The following is a 22,426-nucleotide window of genomic DNA, read 5'->3' as shown; positions in this document are numbered from 1 at the left end:
ATAAATTGGTAACGTTTTTCTCCACAGAGTGGGTGAACACTTTTTTTTATATTATAAAGGGATATAAAGATGATGATCTTGAATTGAGGCTTTCCCAACTTTTACAAAGCTCACCTCCGCGCATGTATTCGTTGGTTCTCTCCCGTTCCCGCTCTCGTTCCCGTATTTCCCGGTCCCTTTCTCGCTGCTCCCTCTCCCTTTCCTTCTCTCGCTCTTTCTCCTGCTGCTCCCGGTCACGCTCCCTCTCCCGTTCCCTCTCCGCACTGGCAGCAACCGCGGCAGCAAGGTGGGCTTGGTGGCCTGAGGACAAAGACAGACACAACAAACACACAGGATTTATCCACACACACACTACTCACAAGGTCTCAGCCGGATGGACCAGGATTCCTTTAGATATCAGAACCAAAGGTGTTCCAACAAATCACAACCCTGGTCAAATTCAGTCCCAGGAATATTCTTATATTTACCATTTTAGTCAAAACCATGAATGCAAAAGACCATCCAGGGTTCATTACAGTGCTGCTGCTTTTAGTTGCATTTACTATGATATACTTCAAACGTCTCAACTGTAGTTAGAAACTCTTTAAAGGCATTGTAATAATCGGTACAATACACAAATCTATTCGAACCTATAGCTTGTGTGCCCCTAAAAAATTATCTATGTAGGAGCATCATTTCTAAAGATTAAAAAGAAAAACACACCGTGCAACAGACCAACAGATTTGTGAGAAATCCCGCCCAGTGAGATGGCAGTAAGACTTGATCTGTCACTGGATAGGCAGAACAAACCTTTGCCAACTCTGTTCAGTGCACTCACACTCGCAGAGGCGTGAGGGAACATGGAGGTCGTGGCGGGGAAGGATAAGGAAACACGTGTAGGGATGGGGAAGGGAGGGGTCCTCACCTGGCGATATGGAGGTTGGGTTGAAAGCCCTAGAAGGGAAAGGGGGCTGAGCTCCGGGGAGGTAGGCGATGCGTTCCAAAGTGGGATTACCTGTTCCCCCAGGGTGAGGTAACAGGATAGTTGGAGGCATCTGGGCTAGATCAATTATCCCTTTTACAGACAGAAGCAAAGGGCCAACGGTGAACAACAAGAACCGATTCATTAATTTTTGAACGTATGAACACCGTATACATTTAGCTTTAACCCGTCACCATCATGTGTTAGTGCTCACAAATACAGATTGATCAGTAAGCAACAGGGCTGCAAAGGGGAGTGGAACAGTGGTAAGAACTTGTAAGAGGCAACCACTCAGCAAATGGAAATTTAGACCGTACCCGATCATGAATTGAGTAGTAGCCGAATCAGTTGCAGCCCCAAAATTAAGAGCAAAATCAGCTAAATTTGACCAGGTCATTTGCTTCTGGGCGTCTGGAAAAGGTAGCCACTACTTCACAAGCACACAGTCTGCATACTACACCCCCCAAGTAAGAGAGGGTCAGCTAGTGGAGGTCCGTACCTCCGGGTCCGGCTGCGTAAGGGAGCTGTTCCCGCGGTGACAACCCTCGGGCCATGTCAGGTCGGATGACTTGCATCTGCTGGGAAGTGATATAATCATTGAGGATCGTCTGCCGTGTGTTCTCCATGGTGTACAGCTGGTACGTGCTATGGTAGCCGGTTGGAGACGGCTGCCTGGGGAACATGAACGCTGTAGCAGACGATGAAAAACAAAGACAAAAACAAATATGAACAGAAGGCCTCACAGATACTGATCGCGACTGCTGATGCCAATAGCTGAAAACAAATCCTGACCATGCCTGACCTGGCCTATGAATTAGAGTCCGAGTTGTTTATGAAAATTAACCCAGAATCCAAACTGTTATATTTTTGTTTAAAAGGTTTTGAAATACTGTACCAGGATCGAGCACTCTGTGGAAGGCCATGGTGGGGTCCAGGTGTGGAGGCAGGTGTGCTCGGTACATTTCTCCAGGAACAATGTGCCGGTGCTGGGGGTCGAAGGGGCTGTGAGAGCCCACAGGGTCACCGCCCGTCCCTGGAGACTTGGAAGGGATATTTTCTCTCTGTGTCGGGGTCATGGCATTCTTTCTTTCATGTGCAGCAGATTTCGCAGAGCTCATAACACCTTTGTGGGAAAGAGAGGAACACACATGGCTCTTCTAGTAAGTAAAAGATTGGTTGCACAACAACTTAGTAAATACAGTATATAGGGAGGTCATTTAGAGGGCCAACCCTGGAGTTAGCATTGCTCTGGTTCCCTCGTCAAAGGTCATTTCCATTGGATAACACATTTCTGTGGAAAATACATTTAGTTTTAAAGGAAACATTTTGTATTCTTACACATTTTGTTGGATAAACTTCTCAAATTAATTGGGATTTTTTTTAAAGCCTACTTTTAATATCAATACCCTCAGCACTGTGTGCATTTTAGTTTGTACTCCAAATATTGTTATTTTATAAAAATGATGACCTAGTTATGCAAGATAAATGTCTAATTCAATTTGATCCAACTATATAATATACAGTTTTGGACATGTAATGATTGGCAGGGAACCAGAAGTTTAATAGTTTGTGATTAAAATAGTTATGAAACCTACCCTCGGGTGTACGTCCCATCATGGGTGATCCTCTGGACCCAGGGTTGGTGCTGTAGTTGACAGGGGTCCTGCGAGCGTTGGCATCCTCGTACATGCTAGGGCTAAGCTGAGACTTGTTAGCCTCCTGGTGGGTGGAGCGCAGGACAGAGGTGGAGTTGAGCACAGATTGGCGGACCGCCTTGCCCTCCTCGTATTTGGCTCTTTCCATGGCATTGAGCTGGGGCATGTTGTGGGGAAGCTTATTGGGACTGGTGATCAGGGACTTGACGTTGTGCTTGATGGTCGACTGGTTGTGAGGGTGAATCTGGTAAATGACAGCAACAACAAGTTAGTCATTAATTTATAACTAATAGGACTTTGTATGTTTGTTGAATAAGCATATTCAAAATCTTAAAGGTAAAATAAAGCCCAATAAAAAAAGCCATTAATATTCACTGAACAGATCTAAAGAATGTAGGGCTGCACAATTAATAAAATATGTATCTCAATCCCAATTTTGGTTTCTAATAATGAAATAAACATGATCAAATTCCTGACTTTTAAATGTGTGCTTCATTCATAGAAAACGCAGCTGAAAATCTATTTAAGCGCTTCCTAAACTAAAAAGCCAGCCACCAGGTGGCGATAGAGATGCTTTGGCTTCAATTTCTAGGGAGCAGCTATGCTAGGCTTGCAAGTGGTGTTCTGGCATATGCCTGAATGCTTTTATTAAGTACGTTGTCACGTAGGCTATCAGTGTCGCTTAATAAAAAAGATTTGTAAAGTGTGTTATTAATGCTACATGAACACTGAAAACAAAACAAGAGTAAGTGTCTATCGTATTACCCTTATCATGGAACGAGAGTTTACCGAGAAGACTTTGTCATAGGGTTTATTTCCAGAAGTATTTCATATTTAAACCCAATGTTTTTTATGGAACCCGATAAAGTTAATGAGGGAATCGGGGTCTCAATTTTGATCAAAAATAATTATGATTATTGTGCAGCCCTGAAAGAATAACAATAATAAATGTTGTCCACAAAGAAAATGGTCTTACCTGGGACATGGAGCCCTCCATACCCCTCCTGTCTGACATTTCGGGGGTCTTGCAGACATCCTGGCCGGACTGCTCTTGTCTGGGGATTTCGTGAATGGAGCGTCCCAACTCTTTGATGGTGTTGACTCCCTCATAGGGCTTGCCCTTGCCAATTCCCCCTTCGAAGGAGCGGATGGGAGGGCTCTCACGCTTTATCTGCTTTCCATATTTCATGGCATCTTCATAAGTCTCTGCAGCCGTTCTAGGTGTTCCTGGAAAGATTTGAGAAGTATTTGAGCCTTATCCTAATTTATGATGCTACTGAATAAAACATTATATTAATGTTGAATGCTTTACAATTAGCTTACCTTGCATGATGGATCCAGTCATCATTGGTCTTTCCTTAGAATCTCCATGTTGACCTTCTCTGGGCAAGGCTCTGCTAATCAACCCTGAAACAAACGAGCAAAGTCAGTATCCCAATACAAGACAAGAAAAACAGTAGAAAAGGTTTTACTCATTAACACTCAAAATGTACCCTCGAATGGGTGTCCCCTGCCCAAGGGTCCCTCCATCATGTCGTAAGTGCGTTTAAGCTCAAGGGCTGTCCTGGGACTGCGGGTGTTTTCCCTTGGGTTCTTGATAGCTTTTGGGCACAAAAATACATGTTGTAGTTTATGTGCAAAGTAAAGGAATACTCAACAATTATTTGATGTATCAATAATAAAAGATAGGAAAGCATTGAAAGGCAAGGGAGAAAAACTGATTCTGGTGATCCATTGGTAGGTGAAATGTTGGTTGTTGTCAAGTTGCTTTTTATCATTCTCTACTCTAAACAGAAATAAATGAAAATATTTTACAAAAATAAATCTGTGCTGAAGTCATAAACACAGGAGAAAAGACTATTTGGATCAGAGATGGTAAATACATCACCACCAGATATTCTTTCTCACTAGAACTCTCAAGGCTTCCATACTAAGCACTTACCATCATAGGAGAGGATGTGACCACTCTTCCCTTCATAGATGACATGACCTTTCGACAGCTGGTCTCCCCTGGCCTTGTCTGGGTTGCTCATGTCCTCTGTGGCCAACTTTGTGATGGTGCCCTTCAGGAGGTCAGCAGCCATGATGGGCTGGGAAAGGGCTGGCGTGCCCTATTGTGTAGAAAAGAGGGAAAATGTTATGAAAAATAAAAAGCAAACACATCAACTATGTGGGAAAATCTAACAATTATCTGACCACTTCAACCATTTATTACCTGAGTTATGGACCCTCTCTTAGTCATACCCTCGCCCATCTTTGCTGGGTTGCCCCTGCCGTCCTGCATGGATGGAACTGCAGCTCCTGGAGGATTACAAAGAAGAAGAAAAAAGAGAATTAAGTCATGCATGGTTCGTGAATATGGTAGGAATAACTGTTTCAAGATTTGAATTAAAAAACATTACTTATAAAAGAAAAGTACTGAAATCTATACAGTTATCATACAAAAATGCTTGCTTTACCAAGATGTTGTGATGAGGAGAAAAAAAACCTTACGACCATAAATATATATTAGTCTCTTAGGTGTTAGGTTGAGACTTAATGTCTAAAGCTGCATATGAGTATACTCTTAGTAATGTGCAGTGTGTGTAGTCCTACCAGGTTTGTTAGGATCCTGCTGCCGAGGCAGACCTAAAGAGATGGAGCCCACTGCGCTCTTAGTCCCCTCCGGACCGTAGACAGCATGGGACGGCAGGTATGTGCCGGGAGTTCCCTGGAAAAGCAGGAACAGAGAACATATTTTAAAGGCAAGTCAGGTGTCCACAACAATAAGAAAGTGTCTAGTATGGATTTGTGCTTGAGCAATCTGAATCAACCCAACAAAATGTTACTAAAACAGTGTTGTGTGAGTCTGTTGTGAAAAACAGCTCATCATCCAACCCATATGTCTTAATTCTAAGAGACAGCTCACATGATGTTGATGAATAAAAGGTGCATTGTGGATCTTCTTCGTAAACGGCAAATGTTGTGTGCAGAGAAACACGTCTAATAAATGGGTTGAATGTCATAAAACCTTTGCAAAACCGAAAATAAAAAGAAGTATTTTTAGCATTGTTTATATTCATGATAACATGCTGGCTATATCCTTCTTCCTTATCTTTACTTGCGCATTACAACACATCTTATCGTGTTACAGCCACCTGTAGAACATGGGAATAGTGTAAAACCGTTGGCTGGAATGTGTATTGCATCCCTCCGATACACATGTACCCACCCACTCAGCGAAAGTCAAAAACTCAACAAGGAACCTTTCCAGTTGGCTCTCAGTGTGATGTGAATGTCAGTGGTGTGGAATACTAAGAGTAGGGTTACTCCACTTGCTCCAACAGGCAATCAATCCTCTTTAATGTCTTACCTGGGATATGGAGCCTCCTTGGATGAAGGAGGGCTTGTCGGTGGGCTTGGTGGTTGGAATGAGTGGAGGAGGAGAGGGAATGTTGGGAGGTCGACTGGGTCTGCTGAACGTCACTCGGACTCCGTCTGCCGTGCTCTGGACCAGCTGGTTGGGGGCCGGGTGGAGGACTGAGGGGACAAAAATAATCGAGACGACTGGTCAACATCTGAGCATTAGAAACAGCAGTATAAAAAACGTCTTACATACTAAATGAATCACAAAAACAACTTCTACCAGCTCCCACTGCAACCTAGATTGGGCCAAAACACCACAACATCAACACACCCAACATCAGGTTTCCATTAAGCACCATTTCCCGTTCAAAGAGTGCCTGATGAAATATTCAGCTTAATTCTGACAGTCTCCAGTGAGTGTTGACGTAAGCATTGAAGACCCCAGTTAATAGACTATCCTCAACTTGATGTAACCTTGGCCCATGACTGCTGTCTGCTTTACCGTCTCCTGGGAAAGCCGAGGAGACAAAATGGTTCGAAGCATAAAAACAAACAAACACAAGACTGGGAGTAACCTCGATGCAGGGAGCGCGCCTCATGCTCTGCACTTTAAAAAATAAGAAATGGCTGTGTGAAAGCATCTCCAACAGAGCATGGACGTCATCTTCCTGCTGACTCATGCAGGGACATACGAGAAAACAAGCAGCTCTATGACAAATTTATAAATCCTTCTCGCAGGGAGACTTTGTGTCCAACATTAACATTCATGCTTCAATTTACCATTCACCAAAGTTGTCAGGGCAACCGAAATATGTAGAGCACATGCTAGTTCTAGCCAATGAGGATTGATTTACAAAACTCTAGTAAACACATGGTGGTACTTTTAATTTGTAGCAGCCACATGTGAATGTACAAATGAAAACACATTGGGTTCATGACAGAGGTTGTGGGAATACATAAGTTATTGATTTAACCAATGCTAGCAAAAAATGGTACTTCCTCTGGTCTTATTAGTGTTGGAAATGTGAATGACACCAGGGTTTAAAAGTTAATGAATGTTTCCAGACAGATAAGGTAACGATATGTTAAACTGCACAAAAGAAGAAAGAAAGAAAACTGGTGATGATGGCAACTTTTGACTGGCAGTGATTCACCCACCATCTTGGCCTCTTTTTGCGACAAGAATGTAGGACAGAGGCCAAGATTAGGGGGAAAGAAGTGTGCTTGTGTTTCCTCTGCACTGGTGGACAGACCAAAAATATCTGACTCATGCACTGACGTTTTCGCTGCAGTTATAAAATCCCCAAACTTCTGTCTGGCCTGTGATTATACTAGAAAGAGCTGGCTCATGCTTGTTGGATTGCTACTGTATGGTACACGTGTACAAGCATTCTTCAGAGGTTGTGCTGGGAAACAGGCTCTGCGTGGCCTCAAAAGCATGTAGCCATGATGCTACCTATTAGAAAATGCATTATTTATCAACAAACCAAAAATCCCAACAAACCCCGACTTATGAGGGGATTCAAATCACAGTCCTCCTCTGCCACAACTTCAAATGGCGACAATCAAGCAATTATAATGACAGGCATGTTCATCTAAACCAGGGGTGGGCAACCTTTTTGATATGAAGTGCCATTTAAAAAAAAATGTGATTAGTGTGCCGATGTTCGTGAACTGTCAACAGGGGGACTGGGGGAGCCTCGCTGCGGGGAAGCTGTGGACCTCTGTTGCCTGTCAGTGCAACTTACATGATGCCGTTTAAACACATTTAAATAAATAAAGACCGAACCCGGTCGTCAACGGCCCGCTGGCGACCGGCTCGGTTCACTGACGACCGGACGCACTGTGATTCTCCAGAACACACAGTTGGCCAGTCCGCCCCTGTGTAGCATATTATTTTTGATGACAGATGAGGAGATCGCCACTGGGCTTTCAACTAGAGGCACAGCCACGCAAAACAGCTCCTTATGGGTACTGCAATGTGTGAAGTGCGCTACACCACTGGTCGTTAAACCATGAAGGACCAGAAAGTCGACTGGAGTTAAAGAGAGCGGGGCTAGAAGTTATCCTTCTGTGCTGCGTTGCGTGCATGGGGGTCTCCCCCTTCTGCAGGGGGAGACGCGCTCTGCCGGCGGTCTCGTTCAGGATCCGAAAATACAATTTAAATATTTGTGCACACTTATTCCTAGTGTGCCACTGGTTACGGTCCCTAGGGTTGCCGACCCCTGATCTAAACTATGGATGTCAATACATGGCAAATTAAAATATAAAATTGTAAACCAGACTATAGAACTTTTTATTGCCAACAGAGTCAAGTATGTGCCTCCAAGTCTAGTTGGTATCAGCAACGGAAGGGAGAGGGCAAGAAGGCAGGGAAGGAGGTGTGCTTTTTACCTGGTGGCACACTGTAGCGGGAGGCATTGGGGGCGTTGGGGTCAGGCTGGGGTGAGGCTCTGCTCATCTCCCTGGGGGAGAGTCTGTAGGGAGAGCCTGGCCGACCAGAGTGCATCTCCTGTTCCAGAGCCAGCTTCATTTCATAAGGCATGTAGGGTAAGGGCTTACCTACAGTTCACAGGCATAAGGACAGAGGGAAGACAGCCACTATTAAAACAAGAAACTCCCTGCCGGTGAGCATTGAGCTGACCCTGCACAAATAACACCGCCACCAGCGCACACACACACTCGCTGAATCCTGTGTAATAAATATCTCGGTGTCAAAGCTCAGCAGCTTACTGGCAGCTGCTCTGCTCTTCACAGCACTAAAAGGTGCTAAAAGACGCTAAAAGGCTTTTCAAATGACTAATGTAGACTACCAAGCGACTTTAGCACTTTCCTTTCCTAAGAGCCTCAAATATGTCACCACCATAAGCAACGAGTGTCCTAAACTGACATGCTCAAGTCACACGACTTAAAAAACAACAACACCAAAGTCCCCTTCATCAGCCAGAGGCATTTCAAAAAGGGGCATCAAAGCAGATCTCTACATCACATGTTAAACAGGGTCAGCTAACTTTTTGTCTAGGCTTCGACTGAACCACATTAGTCCAGACCACCATGCCCTTTTTTCAAAGTGAACGTAAATGAACACCCCCAATAAATAGTCCACTGCCAGCAGCGGAAGGAGGCTGAAGGAGTGATGAACATGAAGGATAGTTTTTGTTCTCATACCATCTCTGTCTATAACAGTGGGGCTGCGGGTATTGAAGGACGGTCTTCGCTCCAGGTCTCCGTGATCCTGCCGCTGCTTCTCTTCCTGGTGCGCTGAATCGTGCACTGCTTTGATCTGGTGCTGCAACATGGCAAAGCCACTCATTGGCACACCACCGGGGCCATAAGAACCAGGCATCTACACAAGTTTAGGAGGAAAAGATCCAGATGAGGTGGAATTCAAGATAAGAATAAGTGAGATATTGACACGTTGGTAGTTTGCATGAGCACTGATACATTGTATATAGGCTGCTGAACCAACTTAAGAACTACTTTCACCACGCATCTTGAAACTTCTGCTTTAAGACAATTTCAATGTTATACTTTTATTAAATCTTGGTAGGTAGAAATATAAAGGCTGACACTGTAAGCAAACCCCAATACTAACATGATTTATGTATCAGGGGTAGCTTTAATAGGGTCAAATTCAAGGTACGTAAACCAAAAATGGCCATGCTCTTATCATTAAATCCAAATTGTTACTATATTGCAATTCAGAAAAATTGTGAAAAAGTTTACAAAACTCTTACTTGGGAGTCACCAGAAGACAAAAAGCGACAGGTTTTTAAACATTTCAAACAGTATAAGATTTGTGGTTTCCTTGATTGTGTAGATTAAACTATATTATGCAAAAAATGTGTGTATATTCAAATTCCAGCATATTACTAACCTCGAACACATAACTGTTCAAATTGAGCAATTTATTTTTCATTTTTATGAATTTGTATAAAAAACCTTTCATAATAACTTACACAGGAAATGTGAGCATGATCTAACCTGTGCCCGTGAAAATGGATAAACCAGAAACTGTGACTCACCATAGGTGGGATGGCAGCTGCCCTATTCTGCATCTGCTGGATGTTGAGTTGGGCTTGCTTGGGTGAAGACACCAGGACCGAGCCCTGAGGGTTGAGCATCGAAGGCTTTTCCATGGAGAACATTCTGCAGAGGCACAAAGCAAAATGTATATAAAACATTTCCCTTTCTTATAAACTGCAATTATGTACACAGAACATGAAAACACACCTCTGTCTCTCAGGCTCTGCTTCCACATCCTCGTCAGCACTGCAGGTGGCGCTGGAGTCATTATCTGAGTGGAGCTCCCTGTGCCTCTCGCTGTGATCTCCTTTCTCTCCTCTCTCCTTCATCTCAGGCTCCATCTTCACCTGAACCTCTCCGGAGTTCATGTCCGTGTCCTGAGGTTCGGTTTTGGGGTGAACAGAGCCTCCGTAGGGACCCATCCTGGCCTTCTCCTCCTGAGATCCGCTCTCGCTCTCGGGGCTTTTCTCCTCCTTTACACAGAGTCCTCCGTATAAAGGCTCCAGGCCCTTTCCATTACTGGCTTGACCTTTGTCCTGATCAGAGCAGTGAGCATCTCCTGCAGCGCCGTCTGCCCTCTTCGAGTCTCCAGACTGAGAGGGGGAGGGAGCACTCTCTGTATCGGAGCTGTTGTCACCGCCTGAGGAAGCATGATAGAGAGAGATGCATGAGACTCAATCAAACTCACAAGACTTGCAAGTCAACTGGATGCTCTTTAGGAATAAAAGAGCAAGCCAAATGAATTAAATATAAAAATAAATTGCCTTTCACAACGCAAATCTACCCAATAAAGAATAACCCAAGAGAGATGAAACACATCACACAGGCGATCTAATAATCTAAACATGTGTTTTTTTATCCTTCCCATTATGTATTTATCTATATAGTCACATTTTACTTGGACACATGTAATTGCCAGTTAGTTTTGTATCTAATCTATGACCTAATTTTGCAAATGTAATGACCTCGCTTCATACCACTTAAATGTGCTTGTGCTAAATCCAAGGCTTCAATAATACAGAAAACCAGACTTTCAAAATAATCAAAAAAATCTAACAATACATCTAGTAATATTGTATGCTTCAGTCTAAATATCTTAAAATGTGAAGACATAACAACAGTCATAATTAGAACAAACTGCTTTTGTAGAATGAGAACAATTATAAATTAATATCAGAAAGTTATATTTTCTTAAGCATATTCAAAAAAGTCTGCCTGCTTCTGTTACATATTGTCTATCGCTGCAGTTGTTGCCATGGTGATGGTAGACCAGATGGTATGTCTATGAAAAAACTGATGCATTATTTACAGAGGAGGATAAAGTACTGAGGCTCTACGGACAGAGGGTGTCGTATTGTCATACTGATATTCTGTACAAACTGTGAAGTCCACTGAGACAAATGTAACATTTGTGATATTGGGCGATATAAATAAATGATTGATTGATTGATTGAGTACTGTACTTGAGTAAAAGTAAAAATGCTATGGTCTTATAATACTTACTAATGTACAATGGCCCCTTTAAGTAACATAAAGTATAGAAGTACTACGATTCAAATGTACTTAAAGTATCAAAAGTGAATGTACCCATTATGCAGAATGGCTCATTCAAAGTATTGTATTATTAAAGATTTTCTAATATCCTGTTTTATCACATGTACACACCCTTTTAATCTTGTAGTTTGTCAATGTGGAGACAATTTTAGAGACTTTATAAAATATTCAATTGATAAGTATATATATATATATATATAAAGTGGAGTAAAAAGTAGAATATTGCCTCTGAAACGAGTGCAGTAGAAGTATAAAGTAGCATATAATGGAAATACCCAAGTAAAGTATAAGTATGTCAAAATAATATTAAAGTATGGTATTTTAGTTAATGTACTAAGTTACATTCCACCACTGATTATGAATATCAAACCAAAATCACAGTATGACTAAACATCCTAATAAAAAAAGTCTACAATGAGCTTTACTCATTCCTCTAGCTCCATGTGCGCCATCTCACTGCTGTTTATAATGTGAGATCCACAGGCTGCACATCACTGAGACCTCTAAAGCTCAGTTTGGGTTTCCATGGGAGGAAGACAAAGTCAAATAAACATGACAGAAAACCTTGTGACCTCCCGCTGTCGCTGTTGCTATCTTGTGAGATGGAGGCTGTTTAAGTTACATACGAGTCTGCTGAGCCTCACTAAAAGGACATGCTGTTAAAATAACATGTCGATTTAAAGAATTGTAATATACATTTGGCCGAATCATAATCGCTTTCTATATCTAGCACGCCATCTCAAAGTTTATCATAGTGTGCCCCCTTCACACGGCAAAGATAAGGACCTCTGGAGATCCAGGCAGGATCAAACAAATGGACCGGCACTTTGTGTTCAAAGAGCAGGCTTTGTTGAGTCTTCAAAGCCAAGAATTGTTATGAAACAGGTGCTCATGTACTCCGAATTAGTCCATATCTTTTATCTCCACCTCTTGCTTTCCCCCCCATTTGATCCTTTTTCCCCTCTCTCATTAAAACTACAGTCAGCAGAGAGTAAGCACCATCACCATCAAGCGAATGACATGACGATTCAAAGGGCATTTTAGATCAGGCTTTCCAGCTTTGCACTGTACTTATCGCGACATTCCTTCTCTCCACGCCCTCTTTACTTAACACTTGGTAATCTGAGGCGCAAATCTCCACAACTCATAAGCAAGGACAAACATTTAATACAGAAACATATCAGCCTGAGAAGAAAAGCCCAGAGGGAATCGTGTGTATCTGTGTGTTTAATGTCGAGTATATGCTTCTCTGACCTTCACTGTCATCGGCGTTATCGTCGTCATCCTCATCATCGGGTGACACATTAGCGAGACCTTCACCTTGAGACCTATCGGCACGTGCCCGCCGTGTATCCTATGAAACAGATCATTTTGAATAAATCAGTACTGTTGAAACCACTCGGCGATTAGTCATAAAGAAAGCAACAATAGCCTACCTGCTTATGCTGCTGGAGCAGGTTGTCCAGGTTGTGACGTCTCTTGTAGTTGAAATAGAAGTTCTTGCACTGTGCCTCGCTTTTGGTGCCCACCATTTTGGCAATGGCGGTCCAGTTTCGCCCATGCTCAACTAGCCCTGGGTGCAGACAATGAGACGATTTAACAAGAGGACTTAATATATATATATATATTTTTTTACACTTTGTCATAATCTTATTGTATCTCCTTAAATGCATATTTATTATATATTTTTTTAAATACCGTTTCAACTGCACCTGGGCCAATACAATCTAACACAAAAAAAGTTGTGATATTTAGAATAGTTTGGCTTATTTTAAGCAATTGTACTTGCAAGATTCTTGCCGTTTTAATTTGTTTCCCCATGGTTGTTTGCACTTATTGTTAGTCGCTTTGGTTGCTATTCAAAATGACACTTGTCTGTTGCTATGGTGTGATTTTGGTCTTCCATTAACACTGTCAATCAGCTAAACTTTGAAACTGCTCTGCCAGGCTGCCATTTACCTTTGACATTAGTGCTTCTCTTCTCTAAATCCTGTAACCCCTGTGACCTCCACTCCCTCGCCAGGACTACTGAGATGAGAGATGCTGGCAGATTGACAGATCACCACGGAGCGAAACACAAAGCCCCATTACTGCTCCGGTAAAATGCGGGAATGGGGGCATTTGGACTGTTCAGAGTCAATACTCTTATTTAGAGTTACTTAAACTTGCACACAACAAGACAGAAATACACTTAGTGATGGCACATAATGAAACGTCCTAGACAAAACAAATAAGATATATTTTATTACCTTTTTAGTTTTTAACACTTTAGCAATTAAATCTAAACTGCATAAAACTCTCTTGCAAAAAAGGCTCCCAAATGCTTCCAATTGATTCATACCATACAGAACACACACAACAAGAAACTAGTCCTGCAAGTTATGGGACCTTGACGCTCCCTGTTATTTGACTCAAGATAAACTTGGTTGCTCAACCAACCTTGAAAGTTACATTGATTAATTATCAAGTGAAATCATTTAACTTCATTAATTCTGCCAGATCTGAAAAGATGGCTGATTTGTTCCATTCCTGGTATTCAGGAATAAACATAATGTCAGAATTATAGCATAACCATGGCAACAACCTACCAATTCATGTTGCTCAAACATCCTTGACAAAGTCCTTAAGAGGAGATGTTATCATCTTTATTTTCAATTATCGTAACTTTTGTGACGCTTATAATGTTTCATTTCTGTTTTAGTTAATTCATTCATTTCTACTGTCATATTTAAGGGAACCGTTATTGGCTCTTTAGTTTTATATTAATTATAAGTGTAAGGTGATAAGTTATTTTGTCCAACAATATAAATGGAGCAAGTGCCCCAATATCTTCTACTTCTTCTCCAACAACATCTGCTTGTAACATGGAATATGATGATTATGGATCTGACTAGCATGTTAATGAAAAAATAAATGTTCCTTTTTTCTGTTAACATTTCTGATTTATCCGCTAGTCCTCAGATGTGATCATCTTTTAAAAACACAGAGTTTAATGCAGATTAATTGCTCTTGCACGACCAGTGATGTGGTCTCCTCTAGTTATATGACTAGAGGAGGTCTCTTTAGGCTACATGAATCCTGAATCACACACATCTAGCACTCAGGTCGCGATGCCTGAGGAGATCACAGCAGAAATATAGAGAAAACAAATCTCCAAGAGAGTCCCAATAAATCCACATGAATCCTTTTATTTCCTCCGCCAGTCTATGGGTTCTTGGCTTTATACATAACAGCATAACAACAAAGCCGACCTAAATGGGGGAGCAGAGGGTCTTTAATGGCACATGACCTGACTAATGACTGCAGCAGTGCAGTGTGACACAAGGCACAGAGTGCAACAAACATTTTGAAGAATTTACAAGACCAAAGTAACTTGACAAAGTCTTTGGATGTGAATAATAGATAGTGGTGTTTGGAGCAGGCTGTAACTGTCACACTTTATTGCTTCATGGAGGGCTTTAATAGATAAGGTTGAAGGAACCGGCAGAAGAGTGGAGCTAAAAGAGAAATCCCTAAAACTCTTCATGGTGGTCTGACAGCACCAGTTTCTTTTAGTGTGAAGTTCATGTAAGGCGAAGCCACATCAGATAATCGGAAAAAGGAAAATAAAAAGACAGAGGGGAAGAGGGGGGAGGGAAGAAAGATCACAAAAAGAAGAGGAGCAACAGTAACAGAGAAAAATAAGGACGACTGAGAGGTAAAGCGGGAGAAAAATAAAATGAAACACAACCTTTTTTGGCGACCTCCATCTCCTCCTCGGTCCAGCGAGAAGTTTCTCCGGTTTCACCTGCACCAGCTAAACCACAGAGAGAAAAAAAGATAAAACCCCATTAGCACTGACAGAAATACAGAGAGATAGAGAGACAAGAAGAGAGGGAGGGGGAGACAGACAGAGAGAGAGTGACAGTCCTTCTCTCAGCCGTCTCCTCCTCATGGCCACTAATCTAATAATCTGTTTTCATTCAAGGGCTGCCGAGACCCCGCTCCCTCTCTTACGCTCACTCTCCTACCGTCTCTCTTTCTTCCCTATCTCTCTCTGTCTCTCCCCTTCCCCACAGCTCCGAGCAAGCCCTCCTCCTCTCAAATCCATGAGGGGGAGGGGCCTGGTCAGCTGGTTCCCTCTTTGGGAAATGGCCTTGGATGCAGACAAATAGAAAGAAAGAACAGCCAGCCCAGAGCCCTCCCACCCCTCTACTGTGACCATGCTCATCATGGACACACACACACACACACACACACACACACACACACACACACACACACACACACACACACACACACACACACACACACACCCTTCTAGCCTCGGCTTGGCAACACAGCTTCAAACCCCCCTACAAAATGCATAGAAGTGCAGAGTAAGTGTGGAAGGGGCTGAATGAACTTTAGCCCACTCCTCGGTAGCATCTACCAATACTGTGTAAACATTTGGACTAATATAGCAGCAGATGTACCCTTGACATCAACTAGGCTTGAATGCCCCCCACCCCCACCCTAAAAGACGAGGAGATCATTTCACACTGTTTAGACGGCTCCTACTAAAGGTCTCCTGGCCACACAGTCTGTTACACTTAGTTAAACAAATGTCTACTGCTCTAGACTTCCTTTTCCCCGAGGCAAAACTCACATGTTCTCCCCGTGACATGCTAGGCCCCTCAAGGGTGGTCATTAATCTCGTGGCTATGAAAACACACAGCCTAGAGCAGGGATGGGCAACTTTGATGGTGGTGGGGGGGGGGCCACATAATGTATGTACTGACTCACCGAATAAGACACACCCCACTTCCCCCCCACTAGTTTTAAAAAGCTCAAACTCCCACCATTTGCCCGCACTGAAACAGCAGCTTCCTGAACTCGCATGTAGGGCTGTCCCGAATACCATTATTCGGGCTCCGGATATTCGGTAGTAATCAGCAGCGAATATTCGAGCTCTTACGTTGATATTGGAGTTTTCAATAAATTGAAAAAAAACAATATCCGAATAACGAAATTGAAACCCGAATAGTACTCCAACGAACGAATATTCGCATGGAATCATTTCAACAGAAGAACTCTTGAGAGATAGCTACCCTTTAGCACCTAGCCCACTTACTTCTAAGAAGCAGCATATTTCACAAGGGAACTTGTAGTAATACAGGGCAGGCAAACAGACATGCAAAATTCACAATGTAGTCCCTCAGGGAGATTACAGTTCTGCATAAACCATAATATGTCCAGAGTATCAGGGCCAGAAAGGTCAATTGAAGGACACACTGCAGACGCGTATTAATCACATTATTAGGACAGACCTTGCGTAACTCTTAACTGTTGAGAGGTAGAGCTCAATGGACAGCAGGTGGCAGAGAAGCAAAGCACACTTACAGAGCAGTGATCAACGATGCAGATTAACGCAACAATAAACGTAACACACAGGGGATTGGATACGTGAAAATATGAGCTAGCATCTTTGTGACAGAATTGAACAAGGGTGGAAGAGCCCCAGAGCCATGACAACAGAGCAGCACATTGCCATGGTGATGGACATACAGTGTCTTGAGTGCAGGGCAGGACAGAGTCTGTCTGGCACTTTGCAATGAGTGCCTGAAAACTGCTCTACACTTTTAGGCTATTATCAGCTTATCAATGTAAACATTATAAGAGGGACAAAACAAGCAGAGCATTATTCTGACATATCATTAAACCTTGTATAGGATCTATCCATGGCTTGTTGCTATTCGATGTAAACATAACACAATAAGCTAAGACTATTAACTTATGTTCTACTACCATACCATCCAGTGACAGCAAGAGTCCTGCATCGGGCACTGGTAAAAAATAATTTCATATAAATCCCGGGGGAAACTACATTTGGTCAGGCAGGAAGTGAGGATTCTGCAATTGAATGATTGTGCAGTATTTTTGTTGTTACGTTGTGAAAGCCTGGCACTGATTGCACGGAATGGGCTTGCCTGGCATAGAGTACAGCCAAGAGACTTCCCTTCGGCTGGATTTGTGATTTTAGAACGGAGAACTTACACCAGGGTAAACAATCCCAAAAAATGTAAGTAAAAGCATTACTGCTACTGCTTGGTTAGGTGGTACCGCTAATCTGAAGCGAACACATTCTTTTCTTTACATACTTTGTGATGAAATGTTGGTTTTATTTCTTTCCTCTGTGGCACTAATGTGTCAATTTGTTGAAAAATAAAAATATGTTCAACCACCTCCAGAGAGCATCTCCAAGAGGATTTACCTTTGTTAGCATCCATGGAAGCTACTGGAGTCTGGGGTTTTGCAGGCTCCTTCAGTGACTTCTGCATTGGATCCGGCTTGGGGAGCAGCGGAGGATCTGGCAGGGCAGGCTCGGGGGCGGGGGGAGGTATCTCCTCAGCCGCCACAGATGCAGCCTCATTGGCCATGGAGCGTGTGGTGATTCTTCCCTTACGGCGGCCCTGGCTGTTGGCAGTCTTCCTGCCACGCGGCGTGTTTTGCTCCTTTCCGTCCTCGTCCTCCCCACCGTCACACTTGTCTTTGTCCTTGCCAATGTCCCTGTGGTTTTTAGAAGGGGGGGAAACACAGTTTAGGAGACTGTTGGTACAGCAAATATCTGTTCCGTTTTGACCCAGCAATTACAGGCTCTTACTGTAATCTGTTCTCCATGGCTGAAAATACAAAAAAAGCTTATTTGAAATGTCTACCCTGAAGTCAAACGGACTTGTTAACAAGTTAGCAAGTTGTCTCGTGTTTTAGAAATGTGCCAAAACACACTACTGTCCCCTGAACAACTCATGAGCATGCATAATTTTACCAAGGGTTTTTTGATGGGAGATCTTACAATAAATGCACTGTCTTTGATGTTTATTCATAATTTGATGAGACGATAAAACATTTTGCATCCTGTTTATCACATGATTATAACTCAATAATCAAATTGAATTTTAGGATATGATAAAAGTCACCTCCAGTGCCATTAATACTGAATGTGAAGCAGACTTTGTGCTTTTCATGTCAACAGGTTACAGGAAGTATTGCTTCATAAGCAGCACACAGTACAGTCTTGTCTCTTGTTTGAAGGGTTGAAAAATATTGTTGATGTACACAAACTGAAACCTAGATTTAGCAAACCTTTTTTTACATGAATTAGTATTGCATTAGGAAAGCTATATTGAAATGGATCAACTCCATACAACTTGTTTGACTGTAAGAGGTGCCTTTGCCGGGAAAAGAAGGGAATGCACAATGTAATAGAAATGTCATTGCCAAATAAGTTCTGGTGTTATTACAAATTAAATTCACAAGACTGTGTAGCTTTTTATCCATGTTGACATCCTGGATATTCCCATAACATTATGCAACAAAGCATTCATTTGCATTGACTTCTCCATTTTTCTCTAGTTGTTCTACTGTGTCTAGCGGGGATTTAAGCCCTTAAAGAGGCCATATTATGCTAGCGCTCCAACACATTGTATGCTTGCAGGCTCAATGGACTACATTTACTTTTATGACGAACAATCATTCAAGACTCACCTAGAATCCTCCTTTTCATCTTTCTCTTCCTCGTCCTTCTTTTCCTCGTCCTCTTTTTTCTCGGATTTCTCAGATTTTTCCTCTTCGTTTTTCTCGTCTGACTTTTCTTCTTGTGAGGGACGCGTTATTTGCTGGAGACAAAGGCCAAAAGAAATATGTAAGTGGCTTTCTTCTTGAATAAAACAACAGCTATTAGAAAAAAAGGTCAACATGTAGAATGCAAAGGAGATAATACTTTTTAGTCCTGATATCAATGCTTTCATTTAGATATCATCAGATCTTCCACCCGTATGATACTATCTCACTGTGAGATCCCAACCTTATTTTCTGCACTTCTGACTCATTAAACACTTCCCGGGCCAGTACTCCCACACACTATCAAGAAACAGACATCTTCAGATGGTAAAACAGAGCCTGCATTGGCCTTGTGAGCCCTGAGGACCATATGCAATTGTAAAACATAAGATATGGCCTTACAAGTCTACTTAAATATTCATTTTGACCGCAAATGGACCAGGTCCGGTAAATGGCAGATTTGTACTTTAGCATCTGGTAATTAGACTTTCAAGCTGCAAATGTTGCTCAAAATGAATAGAATTTTCATTTTTTTAATGAAATAAATAGTTCTAGACTAGAAAAGCCTAGTCGTACATTCTGTAAAGATACGTTTAAAGCCATGGCACATTTTGATATAATCACAAAAACTATGTGACATCAAAACAAATATTCCAGGTACTGTTTGCTGATCTGCTTAATTGAAAAAGAGTGGAGTAAGGCCAGTTCTTATGGCTTGTGTCTCAATCAATCTGTCAAAGAGAGAAAAGGGCTTGATCATCTGCAACAGATGCAAAAAAAAAATATTCTCACACAGATCTGTATTTTAATGTAAAAACAGGTTGAGGTTGAGTCCAGATAGAAACTCCCATGAGAGTCAACATTTTTCAAAAGCGGAATTTTTTAAACTGATCTGACAGAGATTAAGGACAGGGCAGCATTCTTTATCATCACTGTTGGCGCGGTAACCACCGAAAGCTTCCTCCTGCCTCTTCCATGATAGGCTGTGCTGGAACAAGTCTGCTATGCCAAGCCAAACATCCCATGCTGGTACCAGATGGGGCCAAGGAATGTGCTCCGCTCAATGGTAAAGGCAAAAGATACAAGCTGAGGCAGAAAGGAAAGGCAGTGGGACAACAAAACTAAAAAAGGGTTGTGGCCGTAGCTCTGCACACGAGGAGTCTACAGGCCAGATCTTACAGTAAAATCTGATAAAGAGAGGCTTGCCTCTTCACAAACGCGGGCAGTAAGCGACCGCCATGGTGGTTTGAATTAGTGGCTGCCTTAGCCAGCTCTAGCCCAAGACAGCTAATAATCAAAGGGATTTGGCCTTCTTGGAGTGGAGCTACATGAACAGCAAAATCCAATCTACAGTGTGGGAAAGAAAACTGCATGTGGTGCTATTTATTTTTGTCTGATCCTTTTGAATTTAGTCTGAGATAGTGTCAAATGTCCTTACTAGTTTTATAGTACAAGTTAACTTCATTTTGTCCATCGAGTCAAGATGAATGAAAGTCATTTTTCTCCAATGCACTGTTGTTGTTAACTTAGCTAAGATAGTAAACTAGTTACTGCAAGTCCTCCTGACTGAGCTCACCATGTGCATTGAAGGGAACGAGAGTTCTGCATTGGGAAAAATTATTTAGTCTTTTCATATTTGTCAAAATAAATACATCGACATTTTGGTTAAGCTTTCAATTAAAGGTGGGGTAGGTAAGTTTGAGAAACCGGCTTGAGATACACTTTTTGTTATATTCCATGGAATGCTCTTAACATCCCGATAGCAATGAATATCTTTAGTGCTTTGACAAAGAGTCCATAAAAAAATTTCATCTGTGGAAGCCGTAGTACTGTAAAAAGTAGGGGTCGACCGATATTCCGCATTTTACCGATTATCGGTATCGGCCTTTTTTTTTATCAAATTGCCGATAAAACTTTGGCTCTGATGCGGCCGTTTCTCTGGCTGCAGTCACCACTGTGTACACGAGCAATGTCCCGCCCACAGCGCCATCTGATTAGAAGTGAGGCTACTAGACGAACGTTAGGTCTACAGTAATAGCCTCACTTTTAATAGTTTGCAAAACATTAGCTAGCACTAGTGTTTTGCAGTTGCTCGCAGCTTATTGGGATTTTATGCTAGATAGACAGATATCATAAATTAAGCATTTATTATTAGTTAAGCATGTCAGCCTGTAGCCCCACTTCTTGTCTCTCTCTCTAACTCATTGCAGATGACTGCACTAAAGAAAAGGGAACAGAGAGGAAACCAGTTGTCAGATGTTTAAAAGTTAATTAAACATAATATATGCTTAAATGCATTTCAAAGAAGTTGTGTTGAGTTGTGTTGGAGTTTGTGTTATTCTACATTTTGACACCAAGATTTTCTGATTTTACTGCAAATGTATATCGGTTCCAAATATCGGTTATCGGTCTCCTTGATTACTAATAATCGGTATCGTTATTGGCCTTGAAAAAGCCATATCGGTCGATCCCTAGTAAAAAGCACGACCAATCATTTTAGCCGGCCCGGCTAAAGTAACTGGATGGCCTACCTGCCTGTCAGCCTTCCATCTGTGCACAAACTTATCTCGTGCCCTCATTGGTCATGTGCGCGTTCGGGTGTGTTGGAGGAGGGGCTCTGTAAGGAAGTGGCAGATTTTTTCCGGCTGTGTATTTTCAAATTTAGCACACTCGAGCTGGTTTCTCCGAAATTACCTACCCCACCTTTAAAAAAATAAATTTCAGTATTGTCTTTTTTGTCAACAATATTGCAAATTGATATAGTTACAGTTAGTGTTTAATGATGTCGTTACTGTCTCTTGAGATGCTGTAGGCAAACGTGTTTGGTACCATTTCGAGTTAACCCTAACTATACTGTTTGGATTACAACCTTTCTTTCTTGTTCTTCCAATCGATTGCAGACAAAAATTGAACATTTGATTCAAGGATTATTTTATTGGTAAACGTTTTTCAAAATCGGTTGCTTCAAGCTAATTTAACATTTACTTGTTGATGTTGATCTGTTGCTCTAATACAGGGGTGGCCAAACCGCGGCTCTCGAGCCGCATGTGGCTCTTTGCCTAGTTCAACTTTCATGCGGCTCTTCAGTTCATATCGAATTGTATATGTGTGAGTTTGGGGGAGAGACACTGACTCCTGACTAGTATTGCACGGTGTACCGATACTTGAAAGGTACCGCGATACCCTGCCGTTAAAAACGTTACGATTCCTCCGTTTCATTAGTATCGGTACTTTAAGAATGACGGGGGAAAGTACTCCGGTGAGAAAGCGCCGTTTTAATAAGAGCCGTGTGTGTTCAGCGCTC

The 22,426-nt window shown here is 42.1% G+C and overlaps 1 protein-coding gene across 1 annotated transcript in view; it reads right to left on the bottom strand.

Moving 5' to 3' along the window:
• Positions 1–22,426, bottom strand: part of ncor1 (nuclear receptor corepressor 1) — a 67,412-nt gene that overhangs the window by 11,164 nt on the left and 33,822 nt on the right. Inside the window, 21 exon segments of the mRNA XM_034099825.2 lie at positions 115–300; positions 905–1,054; positions 1,461–1,649; positions 1,857–2,084; positions 2,557–2,860; positions 3,593–3,843; positions 3,940–4,023; positions 4,110–4,217; positions 4,559–4,727; positions 4,832–4,917; positions 5,212–5,326; positions 5,969–6,135; positions 8,356–8,523; positions 9,130–9,307; positions 9,987–10,110; positions 10,195–10,627; positions 12,796–12,895; positions 12,978–13,114; positions 15,272–15,337; positions 17,774–18,069; positions 19,048–19,178. Coding sequence (XP_033955716.2) covers positions 115–300; positions 905–1,054; positions 1,461–1,649; positions 1,857–2,084; positions 2,557–2,860; positions 3,593–3,843; positions 3,940–4,023; positions 4,110–4,217; positions 4,559–4,727; positions 4,832–4,917; positions 5,212–5,326; positions 5,969–6,135; positions 8,356–8,523; positions 9,130–9,307; positions 9,987–10,110; positions 10,195–10,627; positions 12,796–12,895; positions 12,978–13,114; positions 15,272–15,337; positions 17,774–18,069; positions 19,048–19,178 — 3,670 coding nt within the window.

This window comes from Pseudochaenichthys georgianus, chromosome 14, assembly GCF_902827115.2.
Source record: "Pseudochaenichthys georgianus chromosome 14, fPseGeo1.2, whole genome shotgun sequence".
In the NCBI taxonomy this organism is placed as follows: Eukaryota; Metazoa; Chordata; class Actinopteri; order Perciformes; family Channichthyidae; genus Pseudochaenichthys; species Pseudochaenichthys georgianus.
This window is presented reverse-complemented; position numbering and strand designations above follow the sequence as displayed.